The sequence below is a fragment of the Rhinolophus hipposideros genome (assembly GCF_964194185.1).
Source record: "Rhinolophus hipposideros genome assembly, chromosome: 8".
In the NCBI taxonomy this organism is placed as follows: domain Eukaryota; kingdom Metazoa; phylum Chordata; class Mammalia; order Chiroptera; family Rhinolophidae; genus Rhinolophus; species Rhinolophus hipposideros.
Genome location: NC_138054.1, coordinates 68,376,269 through 68,402,965, shown reverse-complemented (window position 1 = coordinate 68,402,965; position 26,697 = coordinate 68,376,269). Strand labels below are relative to the sequence as shown.

The window sequence follows — 26,697 nt, the reverse complement described above, 5'->3', positions numbered from 1 at the left end:
ATAATCTTGGCACATAGTGCGCACTCAGCATATGTTTGTTAAATGAATGAGTATTCTTGAGTGTCTACTATTGTCATAAATGTTGGATATTTAAGGAAATTTAAAACATGGTTCTTGACTCCAAAGAGCAAAAAGTTCAAACAGAGAAATGGGATTTACATGCAAAGATAGCTAACAATAGATTTCATGTGCTGGGTACCAAGTAAATTGAAAGAACACAGGCATCTGTAGGCATCCAGAGGTGGTTGGCATAGCCAGAAAGGTGTAAAGAGAGAAGGGGGACTTCACATGGATTTGGTAAGGAACCTCTAAATTAGATAAGCCAAGAAGAGAAGGGTAGATAAATATTCCAGTGGGGGAAAGGAAAAGGGTGAAAATTAAGTTTGGAAACAATGAGATCAGAATGGTTGTAGTTGACTCCCGCAGGGGCGTCTAAAGATAAAGTTGGAAGAGTAGATAGACTGTAAACTTTTTCAGGTCAGAGGCCATGTCTTTAGCTCCTCCAACCACTTAATAAAGAGTGAATACAAACTGGAATTGAATTTCATAGGGTTGTAACCGTCTATGGAAACTAAGGAGTTGGACTTGATCCTCTGATCTTTTGGGAGCCACTGAAGGATTTTGCATAGAAGGGTGATACGGGCAAAGTGATGATTTAGGAAGATTTGTTGAAATAAGATCTGCTCTACTTGCCACAACCTCAGCTGTCAACTGTTAGTTTCAAATCTGTGCCCTCAGTTCTGACGGCTCTTCTGAACTTTAGACCTAAATTTCCAACTCTCTGCCAGAAGGGCCTGCTAACACCTCATTATTTTTCTTGTACTTTACTCAACCTACCCTCACCCAATCTTTGCCTCCTTTTATTTTCCTTATCTCAAGGTAGTACCTCCTCCCAGTTGCTTTGACTACAAACATTAGAATTATCTTGACTTCTTCCTTTCCTGAACTTATCTAGTCCATAGTTAGGGGCTATTGTTTCTGCCTTTACATTGTCCTGTGGGTCTGCTGTCCTCTTTACATTCCTGCTGCCTCTGCTCTAGTTCAAGGCCTTAGATTTCTCTCTTGGTTGTTAAAGTAGACCCCTAACTGGTTCTTCTACCTCTTAGAATCTGCTGCAGTCTGGCCATCAGTCCAATGCTAGATTAGTCTTTTCCCAAACACCCTTTGGTTAAGACTTTCAATGGTATGCTGGTATCTTTTTATTACTGAATTAACTACATACTGCTCTGGAGTGATAATGACCTCAGATGACCGTGCTAGCTTCCTTTCTCATTACGTTGCTGAATGTATATTGTGTATAGCTATGCCGTTCCCTAAAACACATTTTGTGTACTTAATTTGTTTTCCAATTGCCCCTCAGGCTTTTTCTTCTGTTTGGAATTCCTTAACCTCTTTGGGCTGCCAAAATCTTACTTGTTATCCAAGGTTTAGATCAAATGCCTTCTGCGAACTCGTCTATCCCTCTGTCAGAATTAATCAACTCTGTGTTTATCAGCCTGATTCTGTGCAGTTCATATCAATGTTATTTGCTTGGTGTTATTGTTAATTATTGATGGGTTGATCTCTGCCTCTAGATTGTAAACTTCATGAGGTCAAGGAACAGGCTTTTCTGACTCTCTTCCCTTCTCTTGTCAGCTCAGGTATGTCATTCTTAGATTTCCAGGTGCTTGGTGTTTCTTGGGGTTCTTGAACCACTTTTCATTTTTCTGTGGTTCTCCAATAAATACTCAAGAAACTAGGGAAACAAGCAAAGACTCTTTTCTCATTTCCTTTTTAAATAATACATGATGCCCTGGGCCTATGTTGTAGGATATGTTGGATCAGAACACAGAACTTCGTGCCTCAGTTGCGGGGCATGAAGAGGTTTCATTCCAACCCTTGGCCTATTCTCAGTCTGCTCCTCATAGATTTGGACAGGTAGACAAGTAAATTATGATACCTTGCAATAAGCACAAGAGGAAGATCAGCTAAGAGTAGCATATGAAAAGGATGGGTAAAGCTCCTGGAGGAGGTGATAGTCAAGTGCTGAAGAGTGAGCAGTCAGAGAAAGGAGGGGCTAAATGCCATGCAGATGAAACAGTCACCACAAAGACGAGATGGTTTAGCAAGGCTGGAAGTTAGAGTTTTAGGAGAGTAATGAGTCGCAGGCACGTATCACATCATCATGGGTCTTAGATCCCAAGCTAAAAAGTTTGAATATTATCCCGAATGGAGGTTGTCAGTCTTTGGAATCAAGTAGAGCTGGGTTCAAATTAGACTTCATTACTTACCTTGTAATCTTGGGCAAGTTAAACTCTCTGGGTTTTATCTTTCCAGTAAAATAATACCTATCTTTCAGCGTTGTTGAGCATTAGAAGCTATATGTAAGGTGCTCAGCACATAAGTAGATACTCAATAAATGTTAACTGTTAACATTAGAGGAGTCCCTGAAGGATTTTCAGGTGGATAGTAAGTAACAGTCTTGACAGAAAGATTGCTGGCAGCACTGAGAAGGCTGTGTTAGTTGGGCTGCTATAATGAAACCATAGACCTGGGGGCTTAAATAATGTGCATTTATCTCTCACAGTTCTAGAGGCTGGAAGTCCCAGATCAAGGCAGTTGCAGATTTAGTGTCTAGTGAAAACCCTCTTCCTGGTTCATAGACAGCTGTCTTCTCACTGTACCTTCACATGGTAGAAAGAGGGTGAGAAAGCCCTCTGAGATCTTTCCTAAGGGCACCGATGCCGTTCCTGAGGGCTCCAGCCTCATGACCTAATCACCTCCCAGAGGCCTCCTCTCCTAATACTGTCACATCGGGGGTTAGGATTTCAACGTATAATTTTGGGGGGACACAAACATTAATTCATAACAGATGGATTAAAGCAGAAAGAAAGAGTTCAGTTTTTGACACTTTGAGTTTGAGATAAGCATGAAATTTTTAGGAGGCAGTTGGACATATGAAAGCGGTACTTAGGATAAAGTCCTTAGCTGAAGATATGGATTTAGAAGTTATCAGTGTGTAGGCTGTAGTTGAAACCATGGGTGTAGGTGAAATCATCCTGGGAGAATGTAAGGAAACAGCTATTCTTAACCTTTTTTTAAAAAAAAAGCTATATTGTTGTTGTTTTCATTCCACAGTGTACATAACACCCAAAATTTTGCATGAAATTTTAGGTGGTTTGCAACATCTCCACTCTCCAATCCCATCTCTGGACTCTTGGGTCCATGGATAGCTTAAGACTCTGTAATCCAGAATGGAAAGGAAAGAAGGCTAAGGATGAGTTCAACACTTAAGGATGAGCAAAAGAGAAGGAACAACCAAAAAGGAAGGAAGAAAACCAGCATAGAATGGAGTCTCAGATTCGAGGAGAGTGGGTTTAGAAGGTGAAGAAATGATCAGCAGTGCCTTCTGGGTTGGCAATTAGATGATTGTGGGGAGAGCAGTTTTAATAAATTTAAATTTATGGGGCTAGATGCCAGGTAACGTGGGGGAGTAGGAGGTAAGAAAGTGGAGACAGTGAGCATTGTCCTCATGCTTGTTCAGGAAGCCAAGGGCACAGGAGAGAGGGATAATTGTTGGATTAAGGTTCCCGAGGAGGAGGAGGAAGTGGGATCCAGTTTTTAAATGGAAGGACTTGCCTAGGTTACAGGGAGGGACGTCTCTGCTAGTGAGATGAAAATAAAGAAAATGAGGAGAGGTGTTGTTAGCTTGGTTGCCAACAGTGGTCTGACAGTTGGAAACAAGTATTAAATCCTTCTAATTAAGGAACCCCCAAGTTATTAATTTGTGCCTCAGTATATTCAATCTAAGAATTTCCCAGTGAGCAGTTGAGTTCTCCTTTGTCAGTTTATAGCCTTTGGTGGGGCTGAGCTTAGAAGAAGCATCTAAAAGAAAAACCTTTTCTATGATTTTCTAAGGGTACTTTCTGCAAATTCTACCTCCAGAAAGATCTGCGCTGGGCCTAGAATTAAAGTAGGGAATTATGTGTAGGGAGCCAGAGCTTAAGTTTACCACAAACTGTGAAAGTCTGAGCTGCTTGGAGCATTCTGAAGTTCTGCGTTGTTCTTTGCCTTCTCTAGTGATTTTCCTTGCTAAAATACTAAGATCTTAAACTTCAGGCACTGCAACATCCTCTTGCCCTGATGCTTAAATCAGGAAAGAACTTCCATGTAATTGATGGGTCTGCAACATAGGATCTTAAAAAAGGATTCTCCAGCTTTGGGGCAATGTCGTTCTCCAAAACCTTTTCTGAGGAACTTATGGCTCAGCTCTTAGCAGGCTAACAGGTTTGGAGAGTTGCCTTTAGCAATTATATTCAGAGTAAGTACTTGGGCCTCTTTCCCCTGAAGTGAAAGTCAGCTGTTCAGCCATTCGCAGCATGACTGATATTTGACCATCAGGTTTCCCTAGTCCATTATCTCCATGGGAGGGCTTGGTAGGTGAACAGACTAACTACGAATAGTAAAATTAAAAAGACTCAATTGTGCTAATCGTACCTTTGGGTCTAAAAGAAATAAGGCAGTGGACTAAAAAGCAATCACATGAATTCTACCTGTTCTTTAAAATATTGATAAGTTTAAAAAGAAATGTGTTAACTTTTTCTTTTCCATCTATGTATTGTTAACCTGTTACAGCAAGCACATATAACTTTTATAATAAAAGAAATTCTACAAAGAAAAATAAGAAAGAAAACTTGTGACTTCAGAGTGAGAATTTTTGTTTCCCCATCATGTCTGCATGTCCCAGCACACAGGTGATACTTGTTGGGGTTTTAACATATGGGTTGGACTCCTGTAGGTAACTCAGTTCTGATTTCATTTTGTGCCTTTTATTAGCCAGTCTTCTAATGTATATTGGCCAGAGTTTTTTTTATTATGTAAAGCTTTAGCTGTTAGAAGCTCTTGGAGGTACAAAAAAGAAAAGCATGATCTCCTTGTGGAGTTAATGATCTTATTGGTGATGTAAAAATAAGTGTATAAAAAGTTCAGAGCTCTATGTAATTGTAAGTGCTGATGGAGTGATTAGCATAGTAAGTACCATAAAAACTTGGAGAACAAAGAGACTGTTGAGAACTGGCGTTGTCAGGAAAGACTGTCAAAGTAATTTTTCTCAAACACAAATCTGATCATGTCATTCTCCTATTTAAAATTTTTCAATGCTTCCTCGGACCTTCCCCTTACCAGTTTCTTGGCGATGAAGTTTGGATTCCTTAGCTTGTCGTGAAAAGTCATAATTCGGCCCATGTCATCCTATCCAGGGTTAAATGTCACCACTACCTAATACACAGCCTGTCTTTCAACCATTCTTAATACGGTGCTGTTCTTTGAACATCAGCTCCTTTTCTCCATGAATTTGCATTAGGTGAAATTTCATGTAGTAGTTTTGTTCCTTCTCTTTCTGGCTAATTTCTGCTCATCTTTAAGGTTTAGTTAGAGCCACTCCTGGAAACTTTCACTAACTTCCCATGCTTCCCTCCCCTTCTCAGGTAGTCTTAACCCCTTCTGTTATGTTCTTGAACACTCTGCTTACCTCTGTTATGGGAATTACCAAACTGTATTGAAGTTATTTCTTTTCTCTGCTAGACTGTCATTTCTTTTAAAGGTAGGGACTGTGGCTTTGTGTAACACAGTCTGTTCCAAGTCCTTAAAAAAGATTTATTCCAAGAATAAATGAGTGAATGAATGAGCTGGATTTTAAAGAATAAATAGCATTTGGAGAGGTGGAAAGGAAGAAAGTAGCATGCTATGAAGAGAAAATAAATAGTATGAGCAATGTGTCAGTGGTTTGGATGAGACTAGTTGCAAGCTGATTCTGATTCAGTTTGCGGGTGATCCAGGCTGGGAAAGGATGATGATGTTGGAGAACTGTATCAGCATCTAAAAAGATGCTGAATGACTGGTCAAATCTAATAAAAACCTTGGTTTCAGATACTTGCAGAACTTGATGAAGTGAAAGACAGATTAGATTCTTTTTTCTTCTAACAGTTCCAAATGAGAGCCAGTAGGTTGAATTTATAAAGAAGCAGATTATGACTATTAAATTAGTATGTGTTGGGTTATGAGGTAATGACATCTCTATTAAGTTTTAGGCCTCAAGAATATTGTAGATGTATGCAAGATTTGGACAGACCTTTCAACCCTGGACATAGGATTCTTTGTTGCTGAAGGGATTTGTGTATCAGGAAATTAGATTAGATAACTTCTGAAGTTTATTCTAATTTCTCAGTTCTGTGGTCTATAGTTGGAAGAGACCATTGTTCCTTGCAAAACAGGAAAGGATTCAGGGCTGAAAGGAAGGACATGAAGGTAAGACCAGAGGCAGAGACGAGGGAGTGCTTACTGACTGAATGGCTATACACGCAGAAAACGGAGGAAATGCGCATTCACCTGGAAGTGCGGAGAGAGCGTTTCCATGTTTGGATGGCACCTGTGTGACTTCTCTGAGTGAATCAGAAAGAAGGGAAGAACTGGGCAGTAGGAGAGAAAACCTGACTGAAATTCGTGTGAATTACTAGGACCAGATTTGCATAATTCCGTCACTTTCTTCTGAAATGTTCTCTGGCTTGGATTAAAAATGGGAGAGTCAAGCAGTGGTGATAATTTAGGTTTGGAGGTTGTCATGGTGAATAAAGTAGTAGGAGGTTAGGTGGATGAGAGTCCCTGGGGCATTAGTGATGGCAGTTTGAATTGCTTAACCATGTTGTCTAGCACAGGCTGGGATCCTCTGAGCTGCTCTGAATAAATGGGGTAAAATAAGAATGGAGTGACTGAGGTTAAGAATGCTTAGGGAGTGTGAGAGATTGATTGATAGGAAGTGCTAAACAGTATGTTTGGAGAAGGAATGAGGCCCAGGATGTGGTGATGTGGGGGCTGGATATGAATCGGAGATGAAGTCAGGGGAGCCGCGCAGGCTCAGCTGCGTTGTCCGCATACGAGTCTGTGTTGAAGTAACTTGGGGATCCTGCCAGAGGATACACGTGGAGATAATAAATGTGACCCACGTTGTCAGCTTAGGTTAGGGTGGATTTTCCACATGGTGGAGGGCGGGCAGGGAATGACGGTGAGGACGATTTGAACAAGACGGTGTAGGGAATGGCACGGGCTTCAGGGAAATAGAAAAGGAGGGGAGCTGATGGATCAGGGGTCTGGAAGTGGCGCTGGGAATTGGCAGTTGTGGGAGAAAGTGAGTTCTTTCTGGAGCAGTCGTTGTCAAGTCATGTTTCTATTAAAGAGGTGACAACAGTCAGAATGAAGGAGAGTTTGCCTACCAAGAAATGAGGGCTCTGTAAGACTTCGGAGGAGGAAGGGAGGGAGGAACTGTGTAATGGGGGCAAACCGGGCAGCTTCGAGAGTTTGGCTGGTTGGTAATGGCTGGTGAGGAAACTGGAAGGAGGGAAGTACTAGGGAGGGAGTTGAGCACAGATCAGGCAGATGGGTGTGTGAAGAGTGAGATCTAACCACTGCAGGAGGTGGGTCCCAAAGGTCAAGGCCACTCAATCCTTTCTGTTGGTATTCACACTCTGGCTTTTTGGAGCTTGCTGTAGGGGAAGCAGGGAATCACTCTGCTCCCCAGAAAATTATGATGTTAAGGAGACTTTGCCATGACTTGCTTTTTGAGACACTTTATTCTAATCTGAGGGCTGACAACATGGTCAGGACAGGAGGAATTTCAGGCAGGCCAAACCTTCCTAACAGCAAGACACTGTCTCCCAGTTCTGTGGAAATTGTCTCCATACTCCTGGAGAAACTGGGGTGCGGGCAAAGCAGGGGGATGGGAACTTGTTGCCCGGGTAGCACTAAGCGAATGCCTTCTGTTTCTTTACAGATGAGCGGGACCGCGTTCAGAAGAAAACGTTCACCAAGTGGGTCAACAAGCACCTGATGAAGGTAGGACTCCTTCGGGGCTGCTGCCCTGTGCCGCTGGCTGCTGTAATCCGGCTCCTCAGTCCCCTCTCTGATGGCTCAGCGTGCTCGCCCTGTGCTCCAGTTGTTAGAGAGACACGTGTGACTTTTTAAAATAACGAGCATAGTCATAACAGCATGGAAACCTTTACTGTCAGTTTTTCGGCGAGGACAGTAATACATGCCATTACCTCAGAAGGCTGAGGTTGTGGACTCAGGGGGCCCGGGGGTGGTGATTCCTGGGATTCAAAGAACACTTTGTAAATTATTTTATAAGCCCCTTTATTTTGATTTTTTAAATCTGATTACTATGTAAGGATGAGGCAGAGGGGATTTTGTGTCCCCCCCCCAGTGCATAAACTTTAAATGTTCAGTTTAATGAATGTTTTCATATGTACATATATGTTTAACCCCCATGCACTTTAAAATACAGAACACTTCCACAATGGCTAGCGTTGGGGGGAAGATTTTATTATTATTTTTAAACAGAAGCCAAGGCAGAGACGTTGAAGACCCACCTCAGGATAAACAGTATGACTAGGGGCCAGCCAAGATTTGCAGACAAAGCTTTTGGGTCATAATTACTGCCCTGGGAAAGGTCACCAGTGATCTCGTAGTTGCCGGGGCGACTCCAGTCGTCCCGTTTTATCCTCCTCTTACTTGATTTCTCTGTCGCACTGATGCTGTTGACTGACTGACTACGCCTTAAAGCTTCCTCTTATGTTGGCTTCTAGGACACTGCTTTCCCTGAATTACCTCTTCCCTCTGTGGATGCCTTTTCCCTGACTCTTACACTGGCTTTTCTTCCTCTGACTCCTCTGCGTTGATGGCCCCCAGGGTCCTAACCACGGCCATGTCCTTGTTTCGTTCTCTACATTCCACTTTGGCAGTCTCTTCTTAGACGTGGGGATCGCTTGGTTACATGGAATGCAGGGCAGCACAATAGGAAAGGATGCGAGGCGCTCTCACAGGATCTGATGTCTGTGTGCATTGGGGCTTTGTTAAAACTAAACATGATCGGGCAGCTACTCTCTTTTTAGGAGGCCTTGTAGCCCCTCAGTTTTATTTCTTTCTGCATGTCTCCTGCATTCATTTCATTGCATTTCTTCCATTGCTTGTGTCTGAGCTGTCCCTTGAATGGTGATGCAAAACCCTGCAGCTACGTGATTTAAAGACACAAATACAACCACCTTGATTGGTTGGGATTTCTTTTTCTCCGTGGGTCAGGTGTCTATAGTTCAGTAAACTTTGGCCACGGAAATGGTTACATAAATCAGACATAGCTCCTGAGGGCCCCTTGTTTCAGAGGGATTGCAGGTGAGGACTGCAAACTATAAGATGAGGCTAAGCAGGTAATGATAGAGCTTTTCCTGCGTTCTTTCCTAAGCCGAGGTTCTGTGTGTCTCACAGTGTACTTGACATTCATCTGGATGTCACTCCGACATACCCTATATTCAGCACATCCCGTGCTGCTGAGTACTTGCACTCATGTGCCTCGCTGTCCCGGTTCCGAAGCTGGATCGCACTGTGTTCAGTCTTGCCCATCATCTCTGCCTTGTCACCAACTCCAGTCAATCACTTCCGACATGGAAAAAGTTGCACCTGACTCCTTTTCTCCATCCCTGTTCCCTCTGCTCTAGTCCCAGGGCCGCCTCATCTCTGGCCCTGACTGTGATAGTCTCCTAATAACTTTTTCTATAATAATGATAGTAGTAGTAGTGGTTTATTGTTTACCGTAAATCAGATAGTCTGTACTAAGTCCTTTACCTGGATTATCTCGTTTAATCCTTCCGTGACCTTATGCTGTAGATTCTATTAACGTCCCCGTTTTGTCAATGAGGACGATGAGGTTTAGAGAGGTTATGTAACCTGCTCAAGGTCTCACCCTAGAAAGAGGCACAGCTGACATTTTAGAACTCAGGCCACCTAACGTCTAGCATCGGTGCTCTGAACCTTTGCGGCACTGGCCCTGGCTCCTGCCTACCTTTGCAGGTTCATAGTGTCAAATCCCCTCCCTACCGTAAGCTCCTGCTGAACCATGTGCCGTGCTGTTTTGTGACTATATCTTTGCTCATGCTGCTCCCTCCGCTCAGAATACCTTCCCCAACTCTGTTTGTTCTGCCTCCATAACACCAGCTTAACACCTCCTTAATGAATATTTTCTTGACTCCCATGTGGAATTGACCACCCTTTTCTTTGTACTCTTCCCTGTACTCCTTATGTGCTTCTGTTAGAGCACTTGTAGCATTTATCTTTCTGCTGGGTTACAACTTGCTATTGTGTCTTATTTTTTTTAGTGTGAGGACAAAGAAAGAAGGAGAGAAAAAAACTGTCCCCCTCTAATTCTTTCAATATGCACCAGCTGCCTCTGCCGTGCTGCAGAACTTTCACAGCCTGGTTCCGGTCTGTCCAGCTTCGTTTGTAGGCATTCGCCCCTGTGCTTGTGCTGTAGTCAGACGCGACAACCCGCTGCTCCTAAACACTTGTACTTTCACACCTCTTTGCTTATTCATTTCTCTCCCTCCAGAATGCATGACCCGGCCGCCTCTGCTTGGCCATCACCCACTTAGCCTTAGAGGCTCAGGTCCAGAATTGCCTTCCTGAGATGCTGACCTCCATCCCTTCCATTAAATTCATTGCATCTTCAGCTCTATTCCATAGCACTTTGAAGAGTTCACACACTGGTCTCGTCTCCTCTGTTGGAGTGCTCATTGATGTCTAGGACTGTCAGTGTGCTATTTTCTCTACCAAGCACTGCACCCGGATACAAGAAGTATCCTATAAGTATTTGTTGCTTTGAGTAAATAATATTTGGATAGTGTTTTATAGCTTACAAAGCACATTCTCATCTGACTTGATCCTTGTAATAACCCTGAAGGAGGTCAAGATTTTCTCCTTTCAGTTTTTGCAACTAAGGAAAGTGAGAATGAAAAAGATGAAGTGACTTCCCAAGATCACACAGCTAGGGAAGGATGGAGCTAAAGATCAATCATGAGTCTTCTGACCAAAATTACTTATTTTACTGAAGATGCTCCCAACTTGCTCTGCTTTCATATCTCATCTCTGACAGTTGGAAGAACTGAATTTATTCTGCCCCAAGTGTGTCTCCCTGAACTTTGTAGTTGAATACGAATGCTCTGGTTCCCTGCTGTTCATTTGTAGCTGATGTTGCCTGTTGGACCTCTGCCTCAGTGCTGTGTGATGACAGGAGGCCCAGGGAGAGAGAAACTAGATGAACACATCATAGCATTGTTGGAAATTGGAGGCCAGCCAGAGCGATCTGTCATCTCAGACTTCCAGCTTACGGTTCCAACGGCATTTTCTTGTCTTGAGATATTTCAGAGAGAGATTCACTGCTAATCAGAATCATTGCTCCCATGCTAGAATTCTTTGAACTTTGGGCTGAGAATTAGGGATCGAGATTTGTTTTTTATAAGTCAAACATCCTTTGCTTTGCTCCCCAAGTACACCCAGATTAATGTTGCAAGTAGACTGAGGTAAGATCAAAATAGCCAAGCCTCTCAAATTCTAGATTTAGATGACGCAGGATCTTTCAGATTCTAAAATGTCCATTTATTTTGGAATAAGCAAATTAATTCCTCTTGATTATTATATTTGAGAACACTGTCGCTATAAGCATCCGAAATATGTAAATAACCTAATTTAGAATACAAGCCTGTAAACCCAAGAGTTATGCTTTTGGGCCAGAACCATCAAAAAGAAAAATCTAGAGTTTTAAATTATGCTTAACCATATCTCTAGGTCCTGGTAGCTAATAAAGTATATCTTCCCAAAGAGAACTTCAAGAAAGGATGAGAGGGTGAGGCAGAACTGAGAGCATGAGTTCCGTTGACTTCAGAGCTTGGTAGGTAGAAAGGAAAGGCCAGTATTTAATCTAGCAGATGGAACAGTGTGTTCCATTTTTATTCACAAATTCAATCTAGAAGCCACTGGCCTTCCCAGATTTTCATTAAAAAATTCCTGATAAACGAGCAAAAGTTTTTAAACTGCAGATTTTTGCTAACGTTTTCCGTTTTCCTCTTTCTGTTTGAGGCTCCCTAGGTAGGTAGTATACAGCTCCAAGGATTCCAGGCAGACACTCTTCTCCTGTGCAGCCTCCGCCGTAGCCACATGAGACAGCTCGCTGCTCCCTAAACACTGTGTGTACTTTCACACCTCTTCACTTATTCATGCCTGTGGGAAAGGTCAGAAGGAGACTGGCAGTGGAGTTTAATTTAAGAGTGACAAAGTAGTGCTGGTTAGACCCTGAGGAGAGAAATGCTGCCTTTGTTGCCCATGTGTGACCATATATATGGTGGTGCTTCCTGGCTGTCTTTGCCTGGACCTGGGTTTCAAATCTTGATTTCACTCGAAGCACATCTCAACCTCCTCTAAAAGCTTTAGCCTTCATTCGGACTTCGATTCTCTACTCCCTGTGCATAAGTGCCTGCTTATTAAGTAAAGCTGTCCTTTGTGGATTTTAGTCATCCTCAGAGGATCTTGGTTAATTGGGTTTGGCCTATACGGCGGTTAGATTTCTCAGAACTTACGGAACTCTCAAAACGCAGATGATAGAATCTTATCTGTAAAGAGCTTCATACTTTGCTCCCCTCTGTCACTTTCCTTGCTCCCACAGGGATTCACAGCCTCCACTCTTCTTCCCTGCACTTCAGTTAGGCTTGTAGTTCTTCCCTGAGTGAAAAGTCTAGGCCAGTTATAATCTGTTTTTTAGCGTTAGGCTTTATTTACCTTGAGGATAAACTTGGCCACTGAGTCAATGTGGACTTCCCCTCTTATAGTTAAGAAATCTGTAAATTCAGAAATCCATTCGAAGTTACCAGGCTCACTCTCACTTTCCCTGTAGTTTTTAATAAGTGTAGATGAGAGTAAATAACATACTCTTCTCTTTAAAACTTTCTCCTCTGACATTTTTTTGGTTTTCAACATAGTTTGGATCAAGGAAATTGAGCTGCTTGTGTTTCCTTTTAACAGTGTTAAAGGAAAGTGTTTCTAGATCAGGTTTTCTACAGGTATCAAAGAATGCTACATGATAATCCTTGATTCCTTTTTTGGGGCTGGGGGTCCTTTTATAATTCAATATTATTGCTAATAGGTCATTTCTCCCCTTCAAGCATCATGGAAGCCTTGTGAAGGGAAGGAGCACTGAACTCAGAGTCTGGAGACAGGGATCCGACACTTCCCAGCTCAGTGATCTTACACCAGTTATTTAACTTCTCTAGGCAACACTTTTCCCATCTGTAAACTGACAGTGTTAGAGTTAAGTAATCTTTCACGTCCCTTGGGCTCAGATTCTGATCCAAGCTTTTTAGTGCAGTTTATTCACTTTGCTAAAAAGCCACTTAGAAATTGGGGAAAGCTGTTTAGTTTTTTATAACTTAAAGCCAATCTTTAAACAATTGGAAGAGCAGAGCTTTCCTTGGTTTATTAATGCACGGGGGATCGGGGAGGATTGGTCTGGGTTAGCATGGACTTGTTCTTTCAAAATTTAGTCATTCATTCATTTTTCAAAATAGCATTTTTGAGATTTAATTCTCATATCATACAATTCACCCATTTAAAGTATATAATTCAGTGACTTTTAGTATATTCTCAGAGTTGTGTAACCATCACAATCAACTTTAGAATATTTTTATTCCCCCCCAAAAGAAACCCTGTACTCTTTAGTCATCACCCGTAACTCCCTCATATGCTCCCCCATTCCTAGGCAACCACTAATCTACTTCCTGTCTCTCTAGATTTGCCTATTCTCAATATCTCATATGAATGGAACCATACAATATGTGGTCCTTTCCTTTGTAACTGACTTCTTTCACTTAGCACAATGTTTTCAAGGTTCATCCATGATATAGCATACATCAGTATTTATTGCTGAATAATATTCCATTGTATGGATGTACCACGTTTTGTTTATCCATTTATCAATTGATAGATTTTTGGGTTATTTTCACTTTTGGGCTATTACGAATAATGAATGCAGCTATGAACATTCATTTATGTACAAGATTTTTCCCCTGGACATATTTTCAGTTCCTTTGGGTATATACTGGGAGCAGAACTACTGGGTCATGTGGTAACTTGTGTTTAGCCTTTTGAGCCATCAGCCTGTTTTCCCAAGCAGCCGCATCATGTTACATTCCCGTCAACAGTGTGTGAGGATTCCAGTTTTCTACATCCCCACGAACCCTTAGCTGTTCTTTTGATTGTAGTCACCTTAGTGCATGGGCAATAGTACCTACCTCAATGTAGTAGTTTTGATTTACATTTTCCATATGGGTAATGATACTGAGCATCTTTTCATGAGTTTGTTAGCCATTTGTATGTATTTGTTAGAGGCAGTCACTAATTTTGACAGTGATTTTTCACAGGGAGAGCAAAAACAGTCAAGGACCTAGATAGTTGAAGTTTTTCACTCATCTTTGTTGACAGAATAGTATGATTATTTGTTCGAAGGAAACATACATATTGATGATTCCTGAGCACTGTTGGTTGGCTTCATGTGACTGCCTCTAAAACTTCTGATGCTTAGTCCACTGGGCTTTTTCTTAAGAGATTTGTAGAAAACTTTAGTCCGCCTAGTATGTGCAGAAGAGGTAAAGACTTTAGAATGGGGCAGACCTACATTTGATCGACCTGACCATTTACTAGCTAGGTGATCTTGGGATGTTAATCCAAATCCCATTTCTGCATCTGAAAAATTTCTGACATAGAAGCATTAGTAAATGTGAGCTAATTCTTTATCCTTCTCTAGGCAGAGCTGTGTCCAATATGCTTCAGAAACAGACTATTCTAGTTCTCTGTTGTTGAAAATTCTCCAGGGAAACAAATCTCACCACACTCCTCTCCCTCCTTTATCTGTATCACTCTCTGTTGGTTTTCATAGTTATTATTTGGTTATTATAATCAGACAAAGCCTGAGATGTGTAATAAGCTAATTCTCTAAATTTCTTATAAGGTAGTTGAATTTTGCTGTTCACAGATGTAAAACATAACTGGAAATTTTAGGAGATATTGGTGCCTTGGTGTGAAATTAACTTTGCATTTCAAAGTGCTTTCTTTTTCTTTTTCTTTTCAGTACTCTGGTGTTTAGTATTCTATTGATAACGTGATCTCACTAGGTTCTCAATCCTACTATGAGGTTGGTGCAAAAGTAATTGCGGTTTAAAAGTTAATTGCAAAAAAACGCAATTACTTTTGCACCAACCTTCTATAATTTATTTAAATAATTATTGCATACCCATTCCCAATTTTTATACCCTATGTTTAGATCTTATCTATCAAACACAAATTCCTCATTGTTGTCCTCTTCTTAATCCTTAATACCGAGCATTTAATATTATCTGACTGTTTTTTACTTGTTTGTGTTTTTACCCACCATTCATTTATAATCTGATTTCCATTCCACCACTGTCTAGAAAATTATTCTCACAAAACACTTTTCTTTGTAGGAAAATGAGAAAAACCCTTTCATAGTCCTCAAGCTCCTTGTGCTGGAGCATTGGATACTGGTGATTATCCCTTGATTACACTTCCTTGTTTTTTAGCCTACCTCTTTCACTGCCCACCCCCACCCCCACCCCCTTTGTTGATTGCTTTTCCATCTCCTGCCTTCTAATTTGGGCTATTCCCTCAGGCTCAGTCCTCAGCACTCTGCTCTTCCTTCTTGCCCCTAATCCAGAAAGCCCAGCATTTCCCATGTCTCTAGCTAGCACCTCCACGCGTATGGCTTCTAAACCTAAGTTCTCTGCTGACCCAAATGGAATTCTGGTATTTCCAGCTGCTTTAAGAACATTTCCATTTGTAGCTCCTTTTGTTGCTGTTTTAAATTCACCATGTTTAAAGTTGAATTTATCACATTCATTCTCTTTCCAATGCTCATGACTGCTTATTTCTGTTAGTGGTGCAGCACTGTAGCTGTTCCAGGCCCACACCTGGAAACCTTTGACCCATTTGAGGGAGAGGTCTTGAAATTTGGAGCCACTGGTGTGCTGGAGCCAGTTTACATGGGCTCAGGAGAGCCAAATCTTAAATTTTAGGGAATTTTGTGAGTTGGTTGCTAAGCACAGACATTATTGAAGATTAAATTATGTAAATTTACAATTAAATACATTCTATTTAAAATAAAGGTATTACTACCCAAAACTCATCACTTCATGATTATTTTACTACATGTTATTGCTGTCTATGCTCTTGAGGTTAATTGTGTAGATTGTATCTCTGTGAGGAAAATACTGTACAATGTGCTACATTTCTTCCCCACATCCATTTAGTGATATTATATTAGCAGCTTGAAATTGGTCATGGTGGGAGTATTTACACGCTGGAAATCAACAAATGTTACAAGTCTGAATTGGGCATATTGTTTTGTTCATTATCTAGGTTTAAAGTGATGGAGAAAAATGTAAATATTGCAGATTAAAAAGTGTAGTGAGTACATTATGAATAGCACAAAAAATTGAAGAAATATTCTTTCAGTATTTGAAAGCTGATGCAATTCATCGTGAGCCATTTTCTCTAATTGGGTAATCTATCCATCACCTTCTTTTTTTTTTTTTTTTTTTTTTTTTTTTTTTTTTAATTAATTTTATTGGGGTGACAATTGTTAGTAAATTTACATAGATTTCAGGTGTACAATTCTGTATTACATCGTCTATAAATCCCATTGTGTGTTCACCACCCAGAGTCAGTTCTCCTTCCATCACCATATATTTGATCCCCTTTACCCTCATCACCCACCCCCCACCCCCTTACCCTCTGGTAACCACTAAATTATTGTCTGTGTCTATGAGTTTTTGTTTCTCATTTGTTTGTCTTGTTCTTTTTGGTTTATATACCACATATCAGTGAAATCATAGGGTTCTCTGCTTTTTCTGTCTGACTTATTTCACTTAGCATTATTCTCTCGAGATCCATCCATGTTGTCACAAATGCTCCTATATCATCTTTCCTTAACGCCGAATAGTATTCCATTGTGTATATGTACCACAACTTCTTTATCCATTCATCTATCGAAGGACATTTTGGTTGTTTCCATGTCTTGGCCACCGTAAACAAAGCTGCAATGAACATTGGAGTACACGTGTCTCTGTAGAGAAATGCTTTTATATTTTTGGGGTAGATACCCAGGAGAGCGATTGCTGGGTCATATGGTAATTCTATTCGTAATTTCTTGAGGAACCTCCACACTGCCTTCCATAGCGGCTGCACCAGTCTGCATTCCCACCAACAGTGTATGAGAGTTCCTTTTTCTCCACAGCCTCTCCAACACTTGTTACTATTTGTTTTGTTGATGAAAGCCATTCTGACTGGGGTGAGGTGATATCTCATTGTGGTTTTCATTTGCATTTCTCTGATGATTAGCGATGTTGAGCATTTTTTCATATGTCTATTTGCCATTTGTATATCCTCTTTGGAGAAATGTCTCTTCAGGTCCTCTGTCCATTTTTCAATTGGGTTGTTTGTTTTTTTGTTGTTGAGTTTCATGAGTTCCTTGTATATTTTGGATATTAGCCCCTTATCAGAGGAACTGTTTGCGAAAATCTTCTCCCATTCAGTTGGTTGCCTCATTATTTTGTCAATAGTTTCTTTTGCTGTGCAGAAGCTTTTCAGTTTCATATAATCCCATTTGTTTATTTTAGTTTTTACTTCCATTGCCTTTGGAGTCAAATTCATAAAATGCTCTTTGAACCCAAGGTCCATAAGTTTAGTACCTATGTTTTCTTCAATGCAGTTTATTGTGTCAGGTCTTATGCTTAAGTCTTTGATCCATTTTGAATTAATTTTGGTACATTATCCATCACCTTCTTATTCCTTAACACATACACATACAAACATCCATACTTTGCGTATTTCCACCTCTCTACCTTCTGTGGTTTTCCCATCTTCTGTCAAAACATTTTGTAATGCTTCAAGTCCTTTCTCTTTCAGGAATTCTTCCCAGATATTTCCAGTCTTTATTCTGATTCCCTTTCTATTTTATTTATTTATTTATTCATTCATTCATTCATTCATTCATTCATTCATTCATTCATTTAAAGGAGGGTGCAGTTCACACTAGCCCATGCTGGAATTGAACCTGCAACCATGGTGTTATCAGCACCACACTCTAACCAACTGAGCCAATGGGCCACTCCCTCCCTTTCTATTTTAAATGCTAGAATATTAAAATTGGAAAAGACTAGTTCAGTTTTCCATGCAAATGTAGAAATCCCAATATCCCAAACTCTGCTTGAAAAATTCCGGTGACTAGAAATTTACTATTATACTTCTGAGTATAGCCCTTTTTATTGTCTAGAAAATTATTTGTTGAAAACGAATCTTCTTTCTTATAATTTCCACTAATCTTCTGATTCTGTGTTGGGAGTGTCACTCAATGAAGTTATCACTAGATTTGGAAGGAGTCACAAGACCTACTGCAATTTACCAGAGCTGTATGGGACCTGACTATCTCAGAGCCTCGGTCTCCTCAGTTTCTCCTATGGAATATGGGTAATAAATAAACCTCACAGGGCAGTTATTTAGATTCAATGGATAAAATGAGATTATGGTTGATTACAAAGCATAGTAGTTAATGGCAAAGACTAAAACCCAAAAGACCAAACTGAGGCTAGTTTTTCCTCTTGTGACCTTGAGCAAGTTACCTAACCTCTTTGTGTCTCGTTTCCTCACATGTGAAATAGGAATAATAATAAAATCTTCCTTACATATGTGAGGGATAGATGAGATGACATGTAAAGCATTTAGCACAGTGTTTGACTTTAACCACACGTTTTTCCAAAGTGAGATTTGTTTTTCCATAGTTTCAGTTATAAAATTGGAATTACTTTTCCCTCAAATTCACTATTAGAACTATTTGGTAAAAGAGGGGTTAAATTATATGTATACCCTGTGAAACACTGGGTGCCTAGCATTGATGCTTCCTTTGTAGCATTCTGGAAGGCTTTTCTAACTCTGGCTAGCCTCGTCTGTCTGTCATTGGCCATCGTATCCCATTGTGGTCCATAAGAATCCTGAGATGTTTCAGGATGATAAGACTCCCCATCGCCTTGTCCAAACTTTCTAGAATGTTGTTCAGGGTTGACTAGAGTATGTAATAGATCTGGCTTCAATTTTAAAAACACATATACTTCTGGTAAATGTTACCATTTCATGTGTTGTTCTCCAAACTGAAAATTCCTGAATTTTATTGTTCCCAGTTTCAAATTTTTAAATTTGTGTTTACTTAGAACCAGAGATTCTTGTGTAGCTAATAAAATAATTCAAGATCAAATAAAAAGCAGTCTGTTTTATTCTCATGCACAGGTCCGCAAGCACATCAATGATCTTTATGAAGATCTGCGGGATGGCCATAACCTGATCTCTCTGCTGGAGGTCCTCTCGGGCATCAAACTGGTGAGCTCTTCTCCTATGAGTGACCCCACAGATGTGGCCCTGTTAATGGCAAATCACCATCTTGTTGAGTTCTAGGGCAGTGGCCATCACTGCGTGCTCTGTTATGTGGGAAGAAGAAGTAGAAGAGAGGTTGACTTTATTTCTAACTCAGACTTACAGTTTCCAAATGATGTCATTTTATCTTAATTAAATTGATGTGTCATATGTTTTCATTTCTTCAGGTATCAGTTATATTCCTTTTATGACTGCATGTTTTCTCCTTACTTGTTCTTTAGGTATCTATAGATATTAGTAATATTTTAGGAATAGTGGATTCACATTTAAAGATTTTAGAATGTGTGTTTTTCTTCGTAGAGTCTATTTCTATATACACTTTTCCTGTTTTCCCATTTATGGTGAATTATTTAACTTTCTGCATTCAGCTAAGGACCTGAAGTTTACATCTAAACTCCCAGGTGTTTAGAGTTATTTTTTCCCAGTTCACCTCACTCTGTCCCTTCTGTGAGTCACTCATTTGGAGAAATGCTGAAGTTGAGGCCTGAGCATAGGCCCGGATGCAGTACATTGGGGCTCCTTAGACAATTAACATACCTGCCTCCTCCCAAAATGGCGTAAGCATTGCTTGTGGGCAACACCTACATATCTGAGGGCAGATCCCCTGTGAGCCTCATGGCGTGTCAGATGACAGTTCTGATACTTGATTTGTTTGCAGAATCCGAACAACCTCCCTTGGAGGGCCCATTGTTTCATATATTTGAGCCTGATGGAAGCAGGCGATCCTGCTCAGTTTCTGTTCTTCTATCTCTAGCATAATAGACAACATACTTTTCATTTAGAAAAGTCGAAGGTTGAATACTGGAAACATCCGCGAGGGAAGAGGTGCACAGCTTGAGTAGTCTGGGAAGCTCAGCCCACTCACTGCCTTTGGCAAATTCTTAGTCATTGTTTGTTGTGTTTCAGGAACAGAATTTGGCACATTAGATTTTATTCCTTAAGTAATATTCAGCTTCTTCTGGGATTAGGCTTGGCTTTCCCTGGGCCCTTTGTTTTGGCTTCACATCTTTTTTGCCTTGCAATAGAATTAACTTTATAATTTTTAATGGCCTAAAATTGAGACACTTTTTTATTAGCACAGGCAGCACATGGTGAATTCTAGTCCTTCTCTGGCCTCATTGATAAATCTCATAAGTAGTCAGAATTTCACCTCTACTGTGCTGGACTTTATTCTCCACTGCTCACCAAGTTATATTTTGTGCAATTTGGCTGGTGTATTGGATGAACTTGTAGTGATTTTATATTGGAAAGTGACATTTTTAGTGACATTGCTTACAAAACAGGTTACAGCCACTCCAGTCTAAGTTCTTTTCCTAACCTTTGAAAACCTACAGGTTTTTATGGAGCTATTCATAGGCTGTCATCGTATCACCCCAAATCATCTAAATACGTCTTTCACGGTTATTCACATTATCACTTTATCCCTTAGTTGATTCATAAAAGCGGAGAGGGTGGGTGGCCATGGAGAATTGAAGATGTGTTTCAACATGAGACGTGTTCAATATAACCATCTGCTCTGCTCTTGCATTTTTGGAGGTGGGAGGGTATTTTCATATTTACTTCCATCATCTTTTTTTTTTTTAATGTTGCATTCATTTCCTTTTCATTTTTGTGTTGTGAATTTCCTGTGACTCTGTCATGTCTTTGCCTTGGTTGGTGGCCAAAGGAGCCAGCGGGGCTGAAGACCCTCCGCCTGGTGAGCATGCCCTCCTGGCGCCATGCAAACAGCGAGGAGCAGGAGGAGGAAGATGATGACGATGTAGTAGGTCCTCCCAGGATGGCAATGTCCCGGCTGGCACTGCAGGGCCACCAGAGAGTCCGAGGTTCTCTAGGTCTCCAGCAGATCAGTTACAATCACCTTCTTCCCCATCCACCTGGGATTTTTGGATCCCAAAGAAAGTGGTTAAAACTAATTGTGCCTCATGACACTGTTAGATGATCCTGAAGTGGGAATTGTTTTGCTCATCTGAGGAAGGTTGGCACAAAAGAATGATGGTGTTTGGAGGTGTCAAGTTCCTTTGTGACATGGAGACCCACAGCTTTCTGGTGGCCTTGCTGTGTTGCCTGAGTCCAGATTGCAGAATTGTAGAAAGTTTGACAGCATGACAGTGAATTGCTCATCCAGACTAACTGGTACTCTTTCTCCACCTCTTAGCCTCTGAGTTCTCACCACACACCATGTCATTTGTTTTCAAAACAGCCTGTTGTTTGCAAACCACTCACTGCATGGAGATATTCTGCCTTGGTCAATAACATCTCTAGTTGCTGTGGAGGACAGACATCTAACCTGCATGTTCTTAAGGTTATCTATTTTTGGAGGCGAGTACATAGGAGTAAAGCTTAGTGTGTGCTGAAGGGGCATTTCCTGCTTGCAGGCCCTAAATTATAGTCCCTGATCTTTCTCCAGAAACAGAGATGAGGCAACATTCCCATTCCCTATCCTTTTAAGAGTCATCTTTCCCCTCATTGATCTCCCTTCCCGTTGCTGTAGAATCTTCAGTTCCACAGGCCCTGTCATTCTATATGCCATATTCATAATAATTCAGCTGAAATGACAGAAGAGGGGCTTGCTGAAAAGATTTTCCCAAAACTTTTGACTTAATTTATCCTGGTGCTCAGAGAGGGCTCAACATCACTGTAGATTATTCTAGTTTGGGAGTTTTGATTAGACATGTTGGGCGTCCAGAGAGAGCCTTCCACTCTTATCTTTCCTATGTGTTGGGTGACTTTTTGCCCGTTTCAACCTGGAGGAAGGTTTCCTCTGTGCAGGTGCCCGCAAAAGAGCTACAGTATATTTAATCAGCCTTTAATTAGTACCAGTTTGACATTTACAAATGAACTGGGTGTAATCTAGTGAGAGTGATGTTTTAGTCCCCGTTTAAGGAAAATAAAGGCAACACTGGAAAGTGAGCAGGAGAAAATGTTCCACAGATAGATACCCATCCCTGCATCAGGTAAACAGACTTCGTGCATATTTGGGTGGATAGAAGTTGAGCTGTGCTGTGGACAGCGCACCAGAGGCACGAGATGGAGATGGGCTTCTATCCTGTGGCTGGTATGACATTCAGATTTAGTGACTGGCAGAAAATACCTTTCTTTGGATTATTATGTTGAACATCCCTACATCATTAAGGTTTTGTTTGCTCTGGGTATTTCATACTGGGGTAAAGGGTAGCTTTCCTACATTGACACCCATCTTCCTGGAAAATAAGTTTCTTCCTGATTTTTGCCTCTCGTGGATTTTTTTTCACTTGTTTATTAGAATTAGCTACCTCTAACATCTTTCGCCAGGTTTACAATAAGATTGGCTCTGTCCATTACTGTGCACTATGCAATTAGAACTTTCCACCTTTCCCTTACAACAGCATTTAACTGATTTTAGGAGCGGTAGAGCCAAAGTCTTTGTTCCCATTAATCTCACATCCAGAATCAAGGTCTGCTACGTTGACTGTGGCAGAACCTGTTGAGAAGCCTCGGTACTGATTTAGCACTAATTGTCAAACGTGCCGTGTTCAAGGAATTGTGGTGCAAACAGGCCTTCTGGAGGCCTTGGCGAGCATGGTGAAACACCAGGGGTTCTGCCATCAAAGGGTACTTTATGGAATGCGCCCATGCCCGGCTTCAGCCACGATGAATTCCCTGTGGTCTTTTAGCCCTTGAAATGAAGAGGAAAGTGGTGTGCATGGGTAAATCAGTATAGCTAAAAGTAACACCCCGTTTTTGTTTGCAGCCCCGGGAGAAGGGGAGGATGCGTTTCCACAGGCTGCAGAACGTGCAGATTGCCCTGGACTTCCTGAAACAGCGACAGGTGAGAGGATCCCCGGCGGCCCCCAGGTGGAATGTTGGTGTTTGGTTCCTATTTGGAGTGTCCTCAGCGAGTAACCCCTCAGTAATCGTAAAATCTGACCGACCCAGTTCTGCATCTGACTTGCTAGTGAGCAGTTCTGTCATGGTTGGACACGTCATTTGGTAGTCCTGGCAGAGAGCTTGTGGCCTGCCTAAGGGAGTGTGTTCACAGAGAAGAGCTAGATGCTAAAGATTGAACTCCGGGCACCCCCCTTAGATGGAGGTCCAAAGAAGGTGAGAGGTAAATCAGCAAAGAAGATGAAAAAAGGTACAGCAGCCAGGAAAAGGGAAAAGCCGTGTGCCAAGTTAGCGTGAACATCAGATGAGGGGATGCCGTCACGTCAGGTCTGAGGAAAAGCTCTTAGCTGTTAAGCATTGGTGACTTAAGAGAACAGTTTTTATTAAGTGAAGTTCTTTTCTCCCCTCTTCTTCTGCCTCCCCTGGCCCCACTCCAGTTCAAGCCGCTGTTTCTCAGTCTAGCTGTGTAGGACACAGCTCCCTGGCCCATGCTGGTATTAGGAGCCTTGCACTCCCCTCTGGCTGAGGCAGTCGGTCACCAGTCGTCAGTCGGCCACTCATGGCAGCTCTCACCAGCTGCCAGCCACTCACACTGGCTGCTGGCCAGTCGTGGCAGCACACAGCAGCCCATAGCAGCTCATGCTGGCTGTGGCCAGTAGCCCACAGCAGCGTATAGCAGCTCATGGCAGCACACAGCAGCTCACGGCATCCCAGCTCCAGGGAGAGCCGTTGTTCACAATCTTAGCTGTAGAGGGCGCAGCTCACTGGTCCCTGTGGGAATTGAACCAGCAACCTCAGCATTAGGAGCACAGCGCTCCAACCACCTGAGCCTCTGGCCGGCCTGGGAACAGTTTTAATAGAGCAAAAAAGTATTTTGAGTATATGGAACCTGGATATAGGAAAGGAAAAATGTTTTTCCCTCTGTAGGGAAGGAAGGAAGACAGCAACACATTTTTAGACATGAGGAGAAGCCAGTAAAGAGGAAGACTGAAAATGAGAATGAGAAGAGAGAGCCATAGAATGTTGGACCTAGACATGCCTCAGAGATCTGCTAGCCCAGTTTTTTCATTTTATAGCTAAGGAAACTGAGGTCTAGATAGGTGCGATGACCTGCCCCAAATCATACAACAAGTTAGAGCCACGCTGGGACTTTAACACAGGTCTGTTGTCGTAGAGTTTAATGCTTCTTCCACTATCCATGCTCTTTCCTCTAGCCTTCCTCCCATTGCTTCCTAATTAGTGGAACGAAATCTAGGGATTGAGGGGTGAGATCCAGAGCATAGCCGGTGTGATTCTCTTTGAGAAATAAAATGAAAATGCCTTTCTTGTGAGATACAGGGAGAAGGAAGGAAGGAGGGATAAAGATAACAGAGATAGTTTGTGGTGAAGAGGAAGATGGATGAGGGGGTCAGAAAGTTCATCTGCTTAGAGAGAACTGCATGGAAAAAATTGGGGATAGCTATAGTTGCTAGGCAACAGCATGGGTTAGGATGACATTAAATGGTATGCATGTTTTTGGAGTTAGTTTTTGGTCCCTCTTATGAACAATTCTCATTAACTTGGGAAATTCTTTTTCTGTGTGCGCCCACAGCAGTTTACTTCTAATATAACACTTACTACTTTGTTGTTTTCTCTGTTTGCCCTAATGCACTGTAGGCCCTTTGAGGGTAGGGAATATCTTAACATTTTTATCTTCGTCACTTGTCATAGTGAATGGTCCATGATTGGCACTTCATAAATATTAAATAAATTGATACATGAAAAGTAATAGGAGAATTGGAGGCTGAAGTGTGTAGGGTACTGCAGAAAGCAGCATTGAAATTCTGTTTATAGAGTTAGAGGAAACCAGAGGGAGCCTTCATATACAAGGTAAATTGAGAACAATTGATTGGCTAGAAGTCTAAATAAGGCCCAAGAGTAGATTTAGTTACTATGATAGAATGAAAATGTGGGCAGGTAAGAACAGTGGACTCCAAGAAGAGAGAACCCGAGAACAGTTCTTGGTGATGGTGAGGTCTAACTGGTAGCTGTGCAGGTATCCAAAGCAGAGTAAACATGAAAGTCAGCAGAATTGAGAACGCGATGAATTGTGCAGATAGGGTGATATTTAGGTCATTGGGAGGGCTGCTTAACTTGCTGGGAAAGATGGTAGAAGTTGAGGTAGGAAGGAATAGGAGTTAGATGCTGAAGACAAGGAAGGGGTTAGCCGAGGTTGGAAGGTGGTTTGGCCCACGAAGATGGACTTCAGAATTAAAGAGGAAAGCTGAGGGAGGTGGGACTGAGCAAGGACCTGGCGGATACTGCCCACAGACCAACTGTGGGTTGGTAGGGATCAGTGATGACAAGAACGGCATTCTGAGACTGGAAGGGCAGCTTCTCCCACCCCCAGAGGGCGAAGGAGATACAGAGAAGGGAAAGAACTTGCCCAGGTACCTTAGTCATTCAGGCAGCTGTAACAAAAATACCACACACTGGGGGACTTACAAACAACAGAAGTTTGTCTCTCACAGTTCTGGAGGCTGGGAAGTCTCAGAACAAGGCAGATGCAATGTCTGGTGAGGCCCTGGTTCAGAGATGGCTGTCTTTGAGCGGTGTCCTCACATGACAGAAGGGGCGAGGGAGCTCTCTGGGGTCTCGTTTACAAGGGCACTAACCCCATCCTGAGAGCTCCATCCTCATAACCTTATCACCCCCAAAAGGCCCCACCACCAAATACCATCAGATTGATGTTAGGATTTCACATACGCATTTTGGAGGGTCACGAGCATTCAGTTTATAGTACTGGTCACCCTTGGCGTAAGGAAGAAATGAGGCTTCTGTTTGAGATCACTAGGGTTCTTTAGAGACATACAGATTTCAGTTCAGTTGAAGAGATAAAGGAGGGCCGCTCAAGGACAATTTGGCACACTTAAACAGTAGCTCCATGAGTCTGCGACAAAAGAAGCTCACAGGTCAAGCCGGATGCAGGCTGGTTTTCCTGGGCTACTTGGTTTCAGCACTGGAAGTCCCACGCAGGAAACCCCTGCATTTCTAGCACATTGGGGCGGCTGGTCACCCTGGGGCAGAGGCAGGGGATCTGTGTATATGTGCACATTGTGTTGTTGGAATGAGGTTTTAGGAGTAAAGCAGATACTGTGGGAGTCATGACAGGTGGGGATATCTGTGACAAAGTCAATGGAAATGGAAGGAAAATGGAGGCCAGAATTGGCCAAAGACTAATGAGGGAAAAGAGGCATCTCCCCGAGCACCCCCCTTACCTTAAAAAAAAGAAAGAAAGAAAGAAAAAAGTCAAGGCTATGATGACTTAATAAAAAAGCACCTCTGGGAATGCAGAATGGTACCGTCACGCTGGAAAATAGTTTGGCAGTTTCTTATAAAGCTAAACATATACCATATGACATTTAACTTGCAATCCCACTCCTAAATTTCTCTAGGAATTTACCCTAGAGAAATGAAAACATATGCTCACACAAAAACTTGTACACGAAT

General features: G+C 41.8%; 1 protein-coding gene across 19 annotated transcripts in view; it reads left to right on the top strand.

The window, feature by feature from the left end:
• Positions 1-26,697, top strand: part of MACF1 (microtubule actin crosslinking factor 1) — a 312,440-nt gene that overhangs the window by 110,389 nt on the left and 175,354 nt on the right. For 16 of the 19 annotated variants that reach the window (XM_081054961.1, XM_081054954.1, XM_081054959.1 and 13 more), the window contains 3 exons: positions 7,805-7,866; positions 19,201-19,290; positions 23,075-23,152. In XM_081054961.1, the coding sequence (XP_080911087.1) occupies positions 7,805-7,866; positions 19,201-19,290; positions 23,075-23,152 (230 nt within the window). Of the gene's footprint in view, positions 1-7,804; positions 7,867-19,200; positions 19,291-21,010; positions 21,107-23,074; positions 23,153-26,697 lie in introns of those variants that run through there. The other 3 variants (XM_081054956.1, XM_081054957.1, XM_081054950.1) reach the window with 2 other exon arrangements.